This window comes from Rhinoderma darwinii, chromosome 5 (genome assembly GCF_050947455.1).
Source record: "Rhinoderma darwinii isolate aRhiDar2 chromosome 5, aRhiDar2.hap1, whole genome shotgun sequence".
Taxonomy (NCBI): Eukaryota; Metazoa; Chordata; class Amphibia; order Anura; family Rhinodermatidae; genus Rhinoderma; species Rhinoderma darwinii.
In genome coordinates, this window is record NC_134691.1 from 325,700,378 (window position 1) to 325,715,796 (window position 15,419).

The 15,419-nt window shown below is 43.3% G+C and overlaps 1 protein-coding gene across 4 annotated transcripts in view; it reads left to right on the forward strand.

Annotated features, from left to right (window-relative positions):
- LOC142652141 (uncharacterized) overlaps positions 1-15,419 on the forward strand; it is a 333,622-nt gene that overhangs the window by 21,702 nt on the left and 296,501 nt on the right. For all 4 annotated transcript variants that reach the window (XM_075827658.1, XM_075827659.1, XM_075827662.1 and 1 more), the window contains exon 7: positions 1,027-1,128. In XM_075827658.1, coding sequence (XP_075683773.1) covers positions 1,027-1,128 — 102 coding nt within the window. The remainder of the gene's footprint in view (positions 1-1,026; positions 1,129-15,419) is intronic.

Below are 15,419 nucleotides of genomic sequence, written 5' to 3' on the forward strand. Positions count from 1 at the left end.
CTAGCAGCCAGACATGGGAGTATCGCCACCATGGCTTCTATTTTATATGTCATGCAGCCCTTTTATCCAGTCAGTAGCTGCCAGTGTATGAGCAACTGATGTCATAAGGAGCCCGGGAAGGCAGAATTTCCTCCTGTGACAAATAATGGAAATCCATATAGAGAGTCCCACCTAGAGAGTGAGAACTGGAGTTTAGTGTGGAGTGGCGGCTTTTAAATGCCACCAATAAGAGGGTAGGGGGCGATCCACCGCCATGCTTTCTAAAAGTACAAAAGGTGAAAAAAAGTAATAAAATAATAAAAAAAAATTATAAAGATTAAAAGGTAAAAAAAAAAATAATAATAATAAAAAAGAGATTAAAAGGTAAAAAATAATAAGAAATATTTGTATAGATTAAAAGTTAAAAAAAATATATATATAAAATGGCATTTCTGGCAGATGATGTGGGGAGGGGTTTGGAGTGGAGGAGGTTAAGACAAAATCATATGATTAGGCCAGTGCAGTTATCGGACTGACAGCGTGTGAAAGTCAAATGTATGTGTTTTATTAGGGCCGTATATCAGGGGTTTATGTATGTAGGTGTGGCGGCTGCTTTACGAGGCCGGTTTATTTATTCTTCTCTATTTATTGCATGGAACTGCGGTTTTAGCAAGTGTAAATGTCTAATGCCATTAATAAGCTCATACATTATACAGCCCGATAAAACCAAATCTTCTAAGGTTACTTGAGCGTGCGTCTTACATTCAGATGGTGGTGGCGAGATGTATGTTTCTGCTGATACGCTGTGATATTGAATATGGGCGAAATTGTGTACGGCCATCAGGACTGTGGCGGTGTGGTGTGTATACTGTGTACGTTTAATACTTCTGCTGGTGGTAGAATTTATTTAAAAGGCTTTTGAAAAAAAAAAAACTTTTTAAAATACCCAAACTTTTTTATTCTGTCCTTTTTTTTTTTTTTTTTTTTTTTTTTTTTTTTAGTGTGTGTATATAAGATTTTGTTTGAACGATTTGATTGTATTTGTAGGAGGGCAAGGAGTATCTAATGAAGAGCCTAGCATCATGGCTTCCAAGTATGCAGAAAACTGAGGGACAGGCACACGGGACTGATGATGAAGACTTGGTAGAGGTAAGGTTGTGATGTCTTAAAGGGGTATTCCCAAAATCATAAATTATCACCTATCCACATAATGGGTGATTCATTTTCTGATCGCTAGGGCACCACCAATCGTGAGAACAGGGGGTAACGAACCCCCACATCCTCCTCCCTGCTCAACTTCCGTGAGGAGGACATTAAGTGGAGTGACGGTCGAGCATGCGCGGTGCCACTGTTTTTAAAGTCTATGGAAATGACGGAGACAGCCGAGCACAGCGCCGGGCTGTTTCCATCATTCTCATAGAAAGTGAATGGTGCAGCTCCATTCAAGCTCCTCCTCACTGCGGGACTGCGAGTAGTGAGGGGGATCTGAGGGTTCAAGACCTGTGGATACGTGAGAATTTATGATTTTGGGAATAACCCCTTTAAGTGTGTCTTTGATTTCCAGAATTGTTATTCATAGGAACTACAAGTATTTACAGAACCTGAGAGCTGACAATTCCCTTTTAGGCTACATGCACACGTTGCTGGATTTGATGTGGAAAATCTGCATTAAAATCGCAAGTAATTCCGATGGTGAATTTTTTTTTTAAACTTGCCAGATTTGCTTGACTTTCACATCGCAGTCAAAATGTTGTTGTTTTTTTTTTTGATTTTGCGAAAATCGTGGGAAAAAAAACCCACATTTTAACCGCGATGTGTGAGACAGAAACGCATGATAAATTGTCAGCTACTGATTTTAAATCCCCCCCTCCCCCCTCACAGATCAATTTACGTGCGGAAAAATTCTGCAACGTGTAGATGAGATTACTTGAAATCTCATCTACTTTATAATCCCTCTGTTTTTTACTATGCGTGTTATACATGAGAACAGGGGAGGACTGATGATTTGGGAACTAGGGCAGTGCCTCGCTGGCCGCTGCTGTCAAAAGTTCATTGCCGTCATTCCCTCTCCTAAACTCGTCCTCCGACCGTAAATAACGGTCTGCAAACCTTTTGCGCCTTTTATGGTAATAATCCGGCAGTTCCTCTTCTTATGCCCGCCCACCGCCAAAAACTGGCCAGCCCTGAAAGCCGAAATCTCGTCTAAGAGAGCACGCATGCGCCCGTCATGTATGGTCTGACACCCTTCTTTGTCCGGGCTTCCAATCTAGTTACTGCGCATGTAAGTGTGGGGATTGCACGTAAATGCTATGCAAGTGGTAAATATCCCTTAAATGCATTTTATTACCCAAGATCAAGTGTATCCTGGCTATAGTGGTTGTAAGGGGCCGGTGCCCTTTAATGCCCGGAGCCCAGATTACTCCGTCCTATATCTAAAACATAACATACTGGGTGCCTGCAGCCACCACTAGGGGGAGCTTATTAGCTAACTGCAGACTGTTACACAGTATGTTGAATTTAATAATAACACAGAATGCAGTAAGCTCCCCCTAGTGGTGGCTGCAGGAAGCTAGGATGTTATGTTTTAAATCTTTGTCTATGTAGGAGATCTGGAACTCTGACCTCCTATAAAGATTTGTTAAGAAATTAAGTGTTGAAAGAGAATATCTTCCAGGATAGGCATCTTTATATTGTGATAACATTTTCTAATCCCCTATTCAGCCATTTCTTAATGTTATCTGTGTCTGGAAAAGCTGATCGACAGCAAATATGGCCTCCTTAAAGGGATTGTCCACTTTGCATAATTCCTATTTTTTTAGAAGGGTGCCTTGACAATAAGCTGATCACAAAGTGTCCCCCTGCAGCTGTGATCTGTGGGGAAACCTGTCAGTAAAGGCCGTTTTACATGGACCAGTGATCGAGGAAGGAGCGTTCCTACGAATGCTCGTTCCCGATCATTGCCCTGTGTAAACAGGGCACAGATCAGCCGATAAAAGAGAAAATGCTAGTTCGTCGGCTGATCAGAACTTTTATGCGTCCATGAAAACGGTTTCTTGTCAGCAACACATTTATCACAATATATCCTGACATGTATGGTGTGAGATGACCGGCCTTCAAGAAAAAAATTATGGTTTTACGATACAGTGGTCATGTTGTGACTTGCACCCCATCAAGGGTTTTACTAGCATTTCGCGATATTGTATTGAACTGCTTTCATGAGAAATTGGAGTACTTAAAGGGTAACTAAATGTTTGAAAAACTTGTGACATGTCGGAAGTTTGGATTGGTGGGGGTCCGAGCACTGAAAACCCCACCAATCGCTCAAACGAAGCAGCTGAAGCGCTCGTGTGAGCGCTCAGCCGCTTCGTGTCTTTTCGGCTTTCTCCGGAAAGCCGATGTATCGGAGTACGAGCTCATAGACTTTCTATTGAGTCCGCACTCCGATCCATTCATTTCCAGAAAAAGCAGAACAGACATGAAGCGGCTCAGCGCTCACACGAGCACTTCAGCTGCTTCGTTTGAGCGATTGGTGGGGGTCTCAGTGCTCGGACCCCCACCGATCAAAACTTCTGACATGTCATTATGACACGTCAGAAGTTTGTCAAACATTTAGTTACACTTTAACTAAATTTAAGCAAAGGTAAGGGCTGACACATCTGTACTTGTGATCAAGCCGTAGTGGCGATCGGCGCATGTTTAACGGGCAGAATACCTTCAAGTGTTTCATTTCCCTGCAGTGCCTCCACAGGGGAAATTAAGCATTACACAGTATAGATTCACATCAATGGGTTGTCTGTCTAATACGGCACAGGTCCTCCAGAGCGAGAGACTTTTTGAGAGACTCTTGGTAACCGCTCTACAGTCTGGCCAGAAGATGAGGACCCTGAAAAGAGGACCCCCCCCCCCCATATAACTCTGAATTCACTGATGGGGTGTATGAAAATGGGTTTTTTAAACTGGACAACAGCTCTCACATGACTGATGAAATGACTAAGCCTCTGACTATGCAGGATTTACACTTTGAATGGTATTTCCTGCCTTGAGCCAGCAGTGTAAATGGTTAATATTTTTTTTTTAACTCGCATTTGAAGTATTTGTTCTGTCTGCGTAGTGGACCGGAATTCACAGCAGTTGTAGTAAATTGAACAAGAATCTCCACAGGAAATGATTGCTACACAAATAATGAGTTGTCAGAGAACGCTGGGCTTTCGTGTGAATTATCATTGGCTCCTCTCTGCTACATATGGGCTGCAGGGTGGGAGTCGGTGATGGAAGGCGAGAAAGAGCTGCCATAAAAGTGTAGTCCTAGAGAAACGTAAATTATGCCGTCCGGATAATTACCACTGATCACTTTTTCTATTAGATGTCACTATAAGACTTTCCTAAATTGGATTGATCGTCTTATTTTCCAACAATCCATCAGTACAGCAGGAGAGCTGCGTGTCACAAAACGTGCCAATGTTCATCTATAGGATTTAGGATGTAAGTTTTTTTTTTTTTTTTTTTTTTTCAATGGGTCAGTTACCTTTACATGTTAAGGCGCCTTACTGATAAATAATTAAAGGGGTTTTCTGAGTTTTGCAAAAATCTGGCCAATGGTGGGGGGGCGGCAATAAACAATAAAAGAGCCATCACTCAGCTGATCTCTCGACGTCTCAGCGCAGTCGCTCCGGTTCTCCCTTCCGCTCTTTGTTTACAGTCCTGCAGCGATGATGTCCCTGTTTAACCACATGCTCAGTGCAGCCAATCGCTGGCCTCATTAGTATACGGCATGAGGCGGCTGAGGCTAGTGATTGGCTGCAGCGAACACGTGGGTATACGGGCACGTCATCGCTGCAGCACTATAAACAAGGAGCGGTGGGGAGCACCAGAACGGCTGCGCTGGAACGCCGGGGGATTTATCAGATGAGTAATGGCTCTTTTTATGGCTTTTCCCCGCTTGGCCAGATTTTTGCTGAACTCTGAAAACCCCTTTAGAGCTATTCCAGGAGGCCCCATAGACTGCATTAATAGGTGTCCATTGTTTACGGATGAGGGTTGTATGAGATTTGAAAAAAGAACCCGATTTTTATTTATTTTTTTCTTAGAAACAGCGCCGCTCTTATCAATAGGCTTTGTTTGGTACTGCAGCTCAAGTGAAGGATGCTGAACTGCAATACCAGGCAAAAACCAAGCTTTCTCATCTCTTTCTATGACTCGTATATAATTGAAGCTGCACGACCATCTCTCCATTCAGTCTCAAACTAGTTGCGGCTGCAAGAGGTGGACCCCCAGTTACTAGGCATTTATGGCATATCCTTTGAATATATCTGAGAGGGGTAAACCGCTTTAACTTGTGTTCACTAGATCTGCAGGGAGTCTGGATATTATGGCGAGCGCCATGTCAAACCGGCACAGGGGTTTTTAGACTAAAGAAGGGACTAAGGGTACAACTTTCTATGTCCTGGTAGAGACATCCACTAGACTTGTTCTAATACCGACCCCATCCCAATTTAATCTCCGAGCTATATGGAGCGGTAATAGGACACCCATAGGCTTCTGTGGGGCCATACTTTGCCTCTGCATGTCCCCGATTTCACATGGTTTTTTTCCTGTCCAATTCTATATGGAGCTGCAGGGACCACATGTGTCACCATAGATCTGCCGTATTTTTAAGTAAGCGGAAATGCGGTTTCAGGATAAATTCACGCTGAGTTTAGTGTTCACATTTGGAAGGTCTGGTTGAAATGGTCCTGGCCGAACATATATGCTGGTGTTGGTCTATACAGTTGCATACATCTGTCTTAAAAAAAAAAAAGTATTGGTATACAGTTGAATGTTGGCTCTTCAATACAGTTGGGGGTGCGGAACCCCAACCAAATGTATGCCATAAGGACGTTGAAGTCTATGGCCACATTGCTGTACATATATGCTGATAGTACATCACAAACTAAGGCCCCATGGACACGACTGTAGTTTTTATCCCTAGTATATATTTACGGATATGTGTGTGTGCCGTAGAAATCATCCGCAAAATATAGAACATGTCCGAAATTGCGGCAGGTATCCCCCATAGTCTACGGGCACCTGCAAAATTGCAGACGGTTACGGATGTGCATCTGCAGTCATCCGTAATTGCGGTAGCGTTTCTATGCGACGGCCGCAGATTCCCCAAGAAAATGTCACTTGAGCGGTCATGTGACCCTTTCAAGGAGTTAGGTCATGTTGGTGACCTCAACAAAGTACAGCAAAGTTTACCGCTCAGACGGCACTGGTTACAGTCCAATATCACATCAGTATGGACACTCTCTCCCAGAAAAATACAGTAGACGGTCTGCAATTCAGTGAGGGTGTAGATGGTAATTCTTATCCCTGTAGTCCCACAGAGCTCCGTATGGTCTCTCGACATTCAAAAGACTCCTGGTAGGAAAAAGATCTTATGTCTCTAATAGATGAAAGAAAGAGACATAGTGCATCACCCTCTGAACACCATACTCCCAGAAGTAACCAGGAATAAAAACATCAAATTAGTTGCCCCAGAGGAAGCCGGAAGGGCAAAACCCAGGGTCGGGCAATTAGTGTTTGGCGTGCCGCCTAGGAATTTTTACCTAATTTGATGTTTTTATTCCTTGTTACTTCTGTGAGTATGGATTAAACTTGGCGTGGAGCGATCAGTTTTCAGAGGGTGTTGCACTATGTGTCTTTCTTTCATCAATATATATTTTTACCTGCTCCGGTCTGAGTTATATACTGTGGGTATTAGAGCCAGTAGAAACTACTGCATATGTTGGTGACATCATTTGTAGCCTCCCTTCTTTTTTGTGGATCCGTAAATACGGATGCACTATGGACCATATTTGCGGACAGTGCCAGATATGCGGATGACTAAGGATCCGTATTTGCGGACAGTAAAAAAAAATTTATTCGTGTGGCCTTCGTGTGAATTTCTGCTAAGGGAAATCCAAGTTCTTTTTTTTGTATTTGCTCTGTTTTTCTTTTTTATGTTTTCCCAAGGTCCCAGTCCGTCCACGTCACAGATAAACAGTGAACATCCAGAGCATCGCAAATTTTTGAGTTTATCCAGAGCGGTTTTGAGTTTCTTTTTGCTTATTCTGCATTTTGGGGACCAAAATGGAGAATTCTTATCAGTGTAAAGTGAATGAAAAGCCCGGCTGTGAGCGGTGGTACTTTGTTTTTTATGTTCTTCTGGCAGTCGTTGCTTTTTGCAATTCATGTTATCCGTTTCAAAGACGTCGGTCAGCGGCGGATTAATGCTCAGATTGTGACGAGAAGCTGTGAGCATTGATTCTAATAAAGCGATGTCCTAACAAGACAACACACTGGTCATTAGCCGGACTATTTTTTCATTTCTATGGAAGCCGGGATATCTTTGCCGGCATATCGGCCTCCTACACTCCCTTTCTTTTGGAGGCCGCTGGGCCGAACAAAGAGACTTTGTCTTTAGTTTGACGGTACATCTATCCAACGCTAATGATTTCCCAGCCTTTCTTCCCCCTCCTGTCATCTCTTATTCTTCTGCGGGAGGATTTGTGGTCAGACGTACAGTACACCAGATTTTTTTTGCTCTTAATTATATCCAATTTCCTCCCAACATGTAGCATTTGTCTTCTTGTGTCCCTGCGGCTTGGATTATAAAAGACCATAATGGACAGATATTGCAGAGGGATGAGCAGGTATTGGAGGGGGACACGGGTCATCGGAGGCATTTACTACATTATTTATGGTTACGCTCCTTTTTGAAATGTAGTTTTTGATATTCAGCAATATCCTGGCCTGTGGTTTTAATGGAGTATTTAGTAATTCTGTTCTGGAATTACGTTGGAGTTGGCTACGCGAATACAATCTGCTCAATCTACCGTCTCCTAGGTAATTAAACGGTGTCTTTCAGACATGGTGGTGGGGAAGGGGTTTCCCTTGAGCCTTCCGCTCAAGAAGTTGCTGACTGTAAAAATCGAATAATTGTTGGCCCGACAGATCCGTCTTGGCTGAACAAACATGTTAATGCTTTAAAGAAACAGCAGCCAAATGGCTTCAAGACACCTCAGACAAGAAGAATCCAACCGTTCCAATCTAATTTGTCCCTGAAGCTACATCAGTCTGGCAACAAACCTATTTCAACGTCTTAAAGGGCCTGTATACGTTTAACAATAATTTTTTTTTGTTAGAAGGTGCCCCTGATGATGATCCAATCGCATGATGTTCCACTGCAATTGGCTGTAAACTGTGTGAGGACCCAACAATAAGCCTTCAATAATTCTATAGCACCCCTGCAGGGGAAAATGAGCATTACACTGTTCTAAATTTTATCAATGAGCTGTCTGAGTAATGCAAGGACATGCTGGATCCACTCTCCGCTATGGTTAATAGATGAGGGTCCTGATCAGGTCTGAATATGGTATTCACGAAAAGGGTATTTAAAATGGGCTTTGTAAACAAGACAACCCTTAAGGCTGCCCATACACTTACAATAGCGGTCAGCCGTTCCGCCCAACTCCATGAATATGCCTGCTTGGCTCGTCTGTTCAATGGGGGGGGGGAGATAAGCTGCTGCCAGACACCTTTGGCAGAGGCTTATCTCCCGTACAAACAAAGGATCGGGCATGATGAAATCCAAATTGCCCGATACGTCCTTTCCCCAACATCTGCTATAAGGGGAGAGTCAGGACACCCCCATACACATTAGCTATCCGGCCGGTAACACTGCAATTGGCAGGTTCGGACGACGTTCATCTAATGTGCACGCACACCCTTAAAGGGAACCTGTCGCCAGCATTTCATCTATTGAACCGGCAATACCGGGTGGAAATGGGTGAAAAAATTTTTTTCTGTAGCCTATAATTATCTTGTAAGTCGGCTCATTACATTTTTAGTGTTCCCGCGCCGTATACTAATGAGCATAAGAGTCATATCTTCATTCCTCAAGCCTTTCCGAGTTAACCCCGCCTCCTTTTGATTGACAGCTCCTCGCCACCCCTCCTCAGCAAAAATGCCTCGCTGGCGTATCGATGTTCTGGTGCGTGCGCACAACGGGACACTATAGCGGCGCATGTGCAATTACTAGATTTGAGGCCTGGACAAAGCAGGAAGGGTGTCGGACCATACATCTCAGATAATATTTCGGCATTCAGGGCGGGCCAGTTTTCGCCGGTGGGTGGGCATAAGAAGAGAAACGAATGAGACTTCCGGATTATTACCATAAAAGTCCAAAATGTCTGCACACCGTTATTTACGGTCGGAGGAGGCGTTTAGGAGCTGGGATAACGCCAATGAACTTTTGACAGCAGTGGCCAGCGAGGAGTGCGTAGACCTTTAAGGTTGGGTACCCAGGTGTAAATTTTGACCTTAAACTTCCCAATAAGCAGTGAGACGACCCCCTTGTATAATATCAACCACATCTTCATATTTTGATTTGAATTAGAAAAATCTGTTCCCCCTCATTACAATTTTTTTTTTTTTTAAACTTTTCTGATTAGCTTTGGAAACTTCTCTACGTTTTATCCATTAGTGTTTATTATTGACCTGTGTATTAGGCGTTACGGCCCATTATATGAACACGGTAAACGCGGCCATTGTTGACATTCATCTTGTATTTTCCACCATCTGTTTTGAGTAGATGGCCGAATCTCGCCAGACTTAAACTCGAACGCTTCTTTGTCCATTTGCATATTTGACGCTGATGGAATTGATCAAACATGTAAATAATGTCTCCAGGAATCTGTTCTCTCCGGCCAAAGATGTAGATTGATGAAGTGTTGGGATTACATTGTCTCTTCCTTCTGACACGGGAGAATTTACATACGTGAGACGTCTTCACACTTTATGGATGGGCTTTAAACCTCTTAATTCTCCTGCTCCTGTCTGCATATTTATCACCAGAGGTTAGCTGAACACTCATCGTGAATATATTATGGGCGGTTTTTGTCAAAGTTTTTTTTTTTTCTTAATACGAAAAGTTGTGTTTTGCTTTAAATGGGCCAATTCCGGTTTTCCCATCAGAGACATTTAGGACATATCCACAGGATATGTCCTAAATATCCGATAGATGCGGGTCCCACTTCTAGGACCCACACCTATCTCTAGAACGGGGCCCCTAAACGTTGTTTTACTGCTCTGTGTTGTGGCTGACGCGTGTGATTCCCGACCATGAATTACGGAAACCGTGTAACTCGCTGAGCTACGCTGTTCCCGTAACTCCCATAGTAGTGAATGGACGTTACGGCAGCAGCGACGCATGCGATCTACGTTGTTTCCGTAACTACCTTTTAGTTCTATGGGACTTACGTAAACAGCGTAGCTCAGCGAGTTAGGCTGTTTCTGTAATTCATAGTCGGTAGAACAAAGTTTAGGTGCCCCGTTCTAGAGATAGGTGCGAGTCCTAGAGGTGTTTAATATTTATATCAATGGGGCAGTAAAGTTATATGGTAATAAATTTATGGATGCAGAACTGATTTCATATTGTTTTAAAAAGATGTGAACCAAGGGGGGGGGGGGGGAGGGTTGGGGAAGAGGACGTTCCCATATAGAATGGCGCATATATATTACTTAAAAGGGTTCTCTGCTTTTGACAATTCCTTCTTGTTAGAACAGTTCCTTGACCAGAAGCAGATCACAAATTGTACCATATCTGGGACTCCCAGTGATCAGCTGTAGTCTCCCTGCAGCGCCCACACAGGGGTAATTATGCATTACACAGTGTTCATTCCCATCAATGGATTGTATGTGTAGTGCAGGACAGGACAGGTCCTCCAGAGCGAGAGACGCTCTTTGTAACCGCTCTCTACTCTGGCCTAGAGATGAGGATCTTGAACAGAGGACCCCCCCCCCCTCCCTGCCTCTATTAACTCAGAATTCCTTAATAAAGAATATGAAAATGGGTTATATAAACTGGACTATCCCTTTAAGAATTCGAGACATTTTAGATGTAAACACCCGAAAGTAAGATGCAATGATAGTCAAAAATGTGCCAAGAAAATACACATAAAGATAAGGCCCCATTCACACGACCGTAAAATCGGCCGTAATTACGGGCCCATTCATTTCTATGGCCGACGGACACCTTCCCGTATGTCCTATTTTTTTTTATTTTAAGGACCGTGCTACTATACTCTATAATGGGAGCACGGCTCATAAAAACGTCCGGCTGTCTGCGGCCGTCCGTGCCCATAATTACGGGTCGTAATTACAGGCACGGTCATGTGCATGAAGCCTAAGCAAGTTTCCCGAAATGGGACTATTCTTTTGAATCGCATGTCCCATTCAGTCGGAATAAATCTGACGCTAATCGCAAGTGCAGCGATTGCCCTGGCTGATTCTCTGATGTCTTCTAGGACTGTATCTGAGTTGAATATAGTCCTAGGAGACATGAGTCGGACGCCCCTAAAATCAAAGAAAATGTCATGCTCACCTCCCCTGGTCTTTTGTAGTGACGAGTCCTTGCTGGTTTGTCCAATTTGACCGCTGCAGTCTGCATGGGTCAATACGATGCCATCTCAGGAGGGCCGGCAGGGGCGCGTTGCTATGGAAGACCAGAGGAGTCTGAAATTTGTCTTTTAATCTCCTCCCCTCTTCCTTTTTCTAATTTGTAAAATGGCGGCCGGGAGCTTCAAAAGTTTTTGATTTCACCAAATTGGGAGTTTCGTACCAAATTCGTTCCGTCTACAATTGATTTGCTCATCTCTACATGTGATAAAATAATAAAGAGAAGAGGGAAATGTGAGTCACAACCGTAATAAAGGGGCAAGTGGGGAGGGACACGTCCGTCATCCCAAACGCTGAGAGATGCCGCGTCGCTTTTACAATGTCGACTAATCCCTTTTTTTCCCTTTTTTATGTCGTTTTTAAACTTTTACGATTTACATAAACTCGTCTGGGCGCAGCAATAACCAATGAATTACAGACACTCTCTTAAAAATAGTTTTAACATGTTCATTACTTTAATTGAACATGTCTGTAATATTTTATGTCTGTAATATTAAATGTCCGCAGATATGTTTAAAGGGGAACTCCACATAATCCAGATTTAGAAGAGGGGGGGGGGGGGGGTATATTTTTAGACCCATACTAATAATAATATTTTTAAATGGAATCCTTAAGAAGGTTGAGGGACAAACCCCATTATCCCATCAGATGGAGCTCTTCTTTAAACTATAAAAGGTACAGTTCTTCTTTAAACTTCAATTATACAATATATACACTTTCTTTTCCCTGGTATAAAGTCGTGGGAGCTCCTGCCGCAGAATTCTAAGCCTTGAGTAAGATACATGAGGCATGTGGGAAGGCAAAATATATTCACGTCATTGTAATCCAGTTACGCTTTCAGAAAAAAGTGCCCCACTTGTCACAGGCCTTGGCAGAGCTGCAATGATTTTCGTATTAAATCTAATGTGGAAGCCGAGCCGTCATTCCATTGTGGTTTCTATCCCGTCTTTACAAGTCACAGAGGAACGCACAGATTTATTTGTTTCTTCATGCTTATAGGAAAACATTGCAGAATTGAATGATTTACCATTAACTTAGAATAACTGAAAACATGTCATTCTCACTTGCTACCGCCAGATGGCAGCAAAGTAGCGTTTTGCTGATTTTTTTTTTTTTAATGTCATTAATCTGTTAAAGAGGGGAAGCAGCGTATTGACTGCCCTAGAAATCATGTGTATATGACATTAGTCCATTTATTTCCAGCGACTCATTAGGATGCTTTATGCTTAATAAGTGGATTTCCGTGTTGCAAAGGCGCAGTCATTTCTCCTGCTAGCTGTTCTAGACTTCTGTGTTTTTTTTGCCACTTGCTGCTAAGTGTATTTCATACCTTCCTTCTGCTTCTGACATTATTTTTTAGGATATTCATTCGCATTAGGAGCCTTGTATATTAACCCCTCTTCGCAGTCATCAAAGTTCTACCCCTCAACGCATTCCTAAGGTTTATTCTTTCCATTCCCCATGTTTTTCCCCCTCCATCCACCCATTGAGATTTATCTCTATCCATTGACCCTTCTGTAGTAAACTGCAGATTAATAGCTTTCTCTACGTCCCTGCCTATCCCATAATTTATTGTAAGCTAACCTGGTGAACCTACCTTTCTTTTCTTCACTATCATTGTGATTTATGTATTTTTTTTATTTATTTTTTAATCCGCTTCTGTTGTTTTTTATATATTTTAGTTTTTTAATCGTTCCTGGCAACATTTGTGTTTTGTCGGGAAAAAAAAAGAATTTCACATTATCTCCTCAATTAAATGAACAAATAGCAATGACTGTGCATTTCTAGCCCCCAGCAGGGCTCCTCCTTCATTCTTAGTCCCCAGCATGGCTGCCCTCTCATTTGTATACAGTACAGTACACCAGTATGGCTCCCCTCTCATTCTTAGTCCCCAACTTGGCTCCCCTCTCATTTCTCTTTTCCCAGCATGACTACCCCTCTCATTTCTATAGACTATATTACACCAGCATGGCTCCCCTCTCATTCTTAGTCCCCAGCATGACTATCCCTCGCATTCGTATACAGTCAGTGGCGGATTAAGTAGACCATAGGCCCTGGGCTGTTACCCATAGTTGGGTCCCCTTCTCCACCGCCGCCCTGTAACTATTGTTAACACTTCCTTTTTGTCCAGACATTAACAAATGGGTGTTACTACTCCCCTTGTCAAAAGGCTGTGTCCCCACATACTGACAGTCTCCAACCATCACTGACAGTATCGCACCGAGTAGGGACACATTCTCCTGACAAGGGGAATAGTAACACTTATTTGTCTATCAGTCCTGGACTGCACAAAGACTTTGTGAAATACAAGGATTTCCTATAATAAACATGTCAGTAGAGATGACAGATTGTCTATAAATCTAGTGACTCACAGGTGACGACGTAGTTTTTTTCCTCTTCTCCATCCAGTCCAGACTTCATGACGACTTTTCCCGGCCATGACCAATTTCTGCAGAATTTGCCACTCAGATGTCTTTGGCTCCTCACTTTTCCAACATTTCCACACCTATAAACAAAGATAATATTATCATGGTGCCACACACTGTGCCCCTAAATATAATAGCACCAAACACTGTGCCCCTGAATAAAATAGTACAAACACTGTGCCCCTAAATATTATAGCACCATAGACTGCGCCCCTGAATATAATTGTGTCAAACACTGTAGATAGCACCACACACAGCTCCCTGTAAATAGCGCTATACAGTCCTCCCCCTCTGTAAATAGTGTCACATAGCCCTCCCCCTCTTGTATATAGTGCTACACAGCAATCCCCCTTAGATATAGTGATACACAGCGCTCCCTTCTATATAGTGCTATACAACAATCCCCCCTTGTATATTGTGCTACACAGCGTCTCCCCCCTTGGACCTGCAGCTCTTGTAATTGCTCAGTATAATGTCCCCCGTAGCTGCCCCCACAGTATAATGCCCTTCATAGCTGCGACACAGTATAATGCCCCCATAGCTGCGACACAGTATAATATCCCCATAGCTGCGACACAGTATAATGCCTCCATAGCTGCGACACAGTATAATGCCCCCATAGCTGCGACACAGTATAATTCCCCATAGCTGCGACACAGTATAATTCCCCATAGCTGTGACACAGTATAATGCCTCCATAGCTATGACACAGTATAATGCCCCATAGCTGACACAGTATAATGCCCCATAGCTGCGACACAGTATAATGCCCCCATAGCTGCGACACAGTATAATGCCCCCATAGCTGCGACACAGTATAATGCCCCATAGCTGCGACACAGTATAATGCCCCATAGCTGCGACACAGTATAATGCCCCCATAGCTGCGACACAGTATAATGCCCCCATAGCTGCGACACAGTATAATTCCCCATAGCTGTGACACAGTATAATGCCTCCATAGCTATGACACAGTATAATGCCCCCATAGCTGCGACACAGTATAATATCCCCATAGCTGCTACACGGTATATTGCCCCCATAGCTGCGACACCGTATAATGCCCCCATAGCTGCGACACAGTATAATGCCCCCATAGCTGCGACACAGTATAATGCCTCCATAGATGTGACACAGTATAATGCCCCATAGCTGACACAGTACAAATGTCCCCCATAGCTGACACAGTATAATGCCCCATGGCTGACACAATATAATGCCCCATAGCTGACACAGTATAATGCCCCATAGCTGACACAGTATAATGCCCCATAGCTGACACAGTATAATGCCCCATAGCTGACACAGTATAATGCCCCATAGCAGACACAGTATAATGCCCCATAGCAGACACAGTATAATGCCCCATAGCTGACACAGTATAATGCCCCATAGCTGACACAGTATAATGCCCCATAGCTGACACAGTATAATGCCCCATAGCTGACACAGTATAATGCCCCATAGCTGACACAGTATAATGCCCCATAGCTGACACAGTATAATGCCCCATAGCTGACACAGTATAATGCCCCA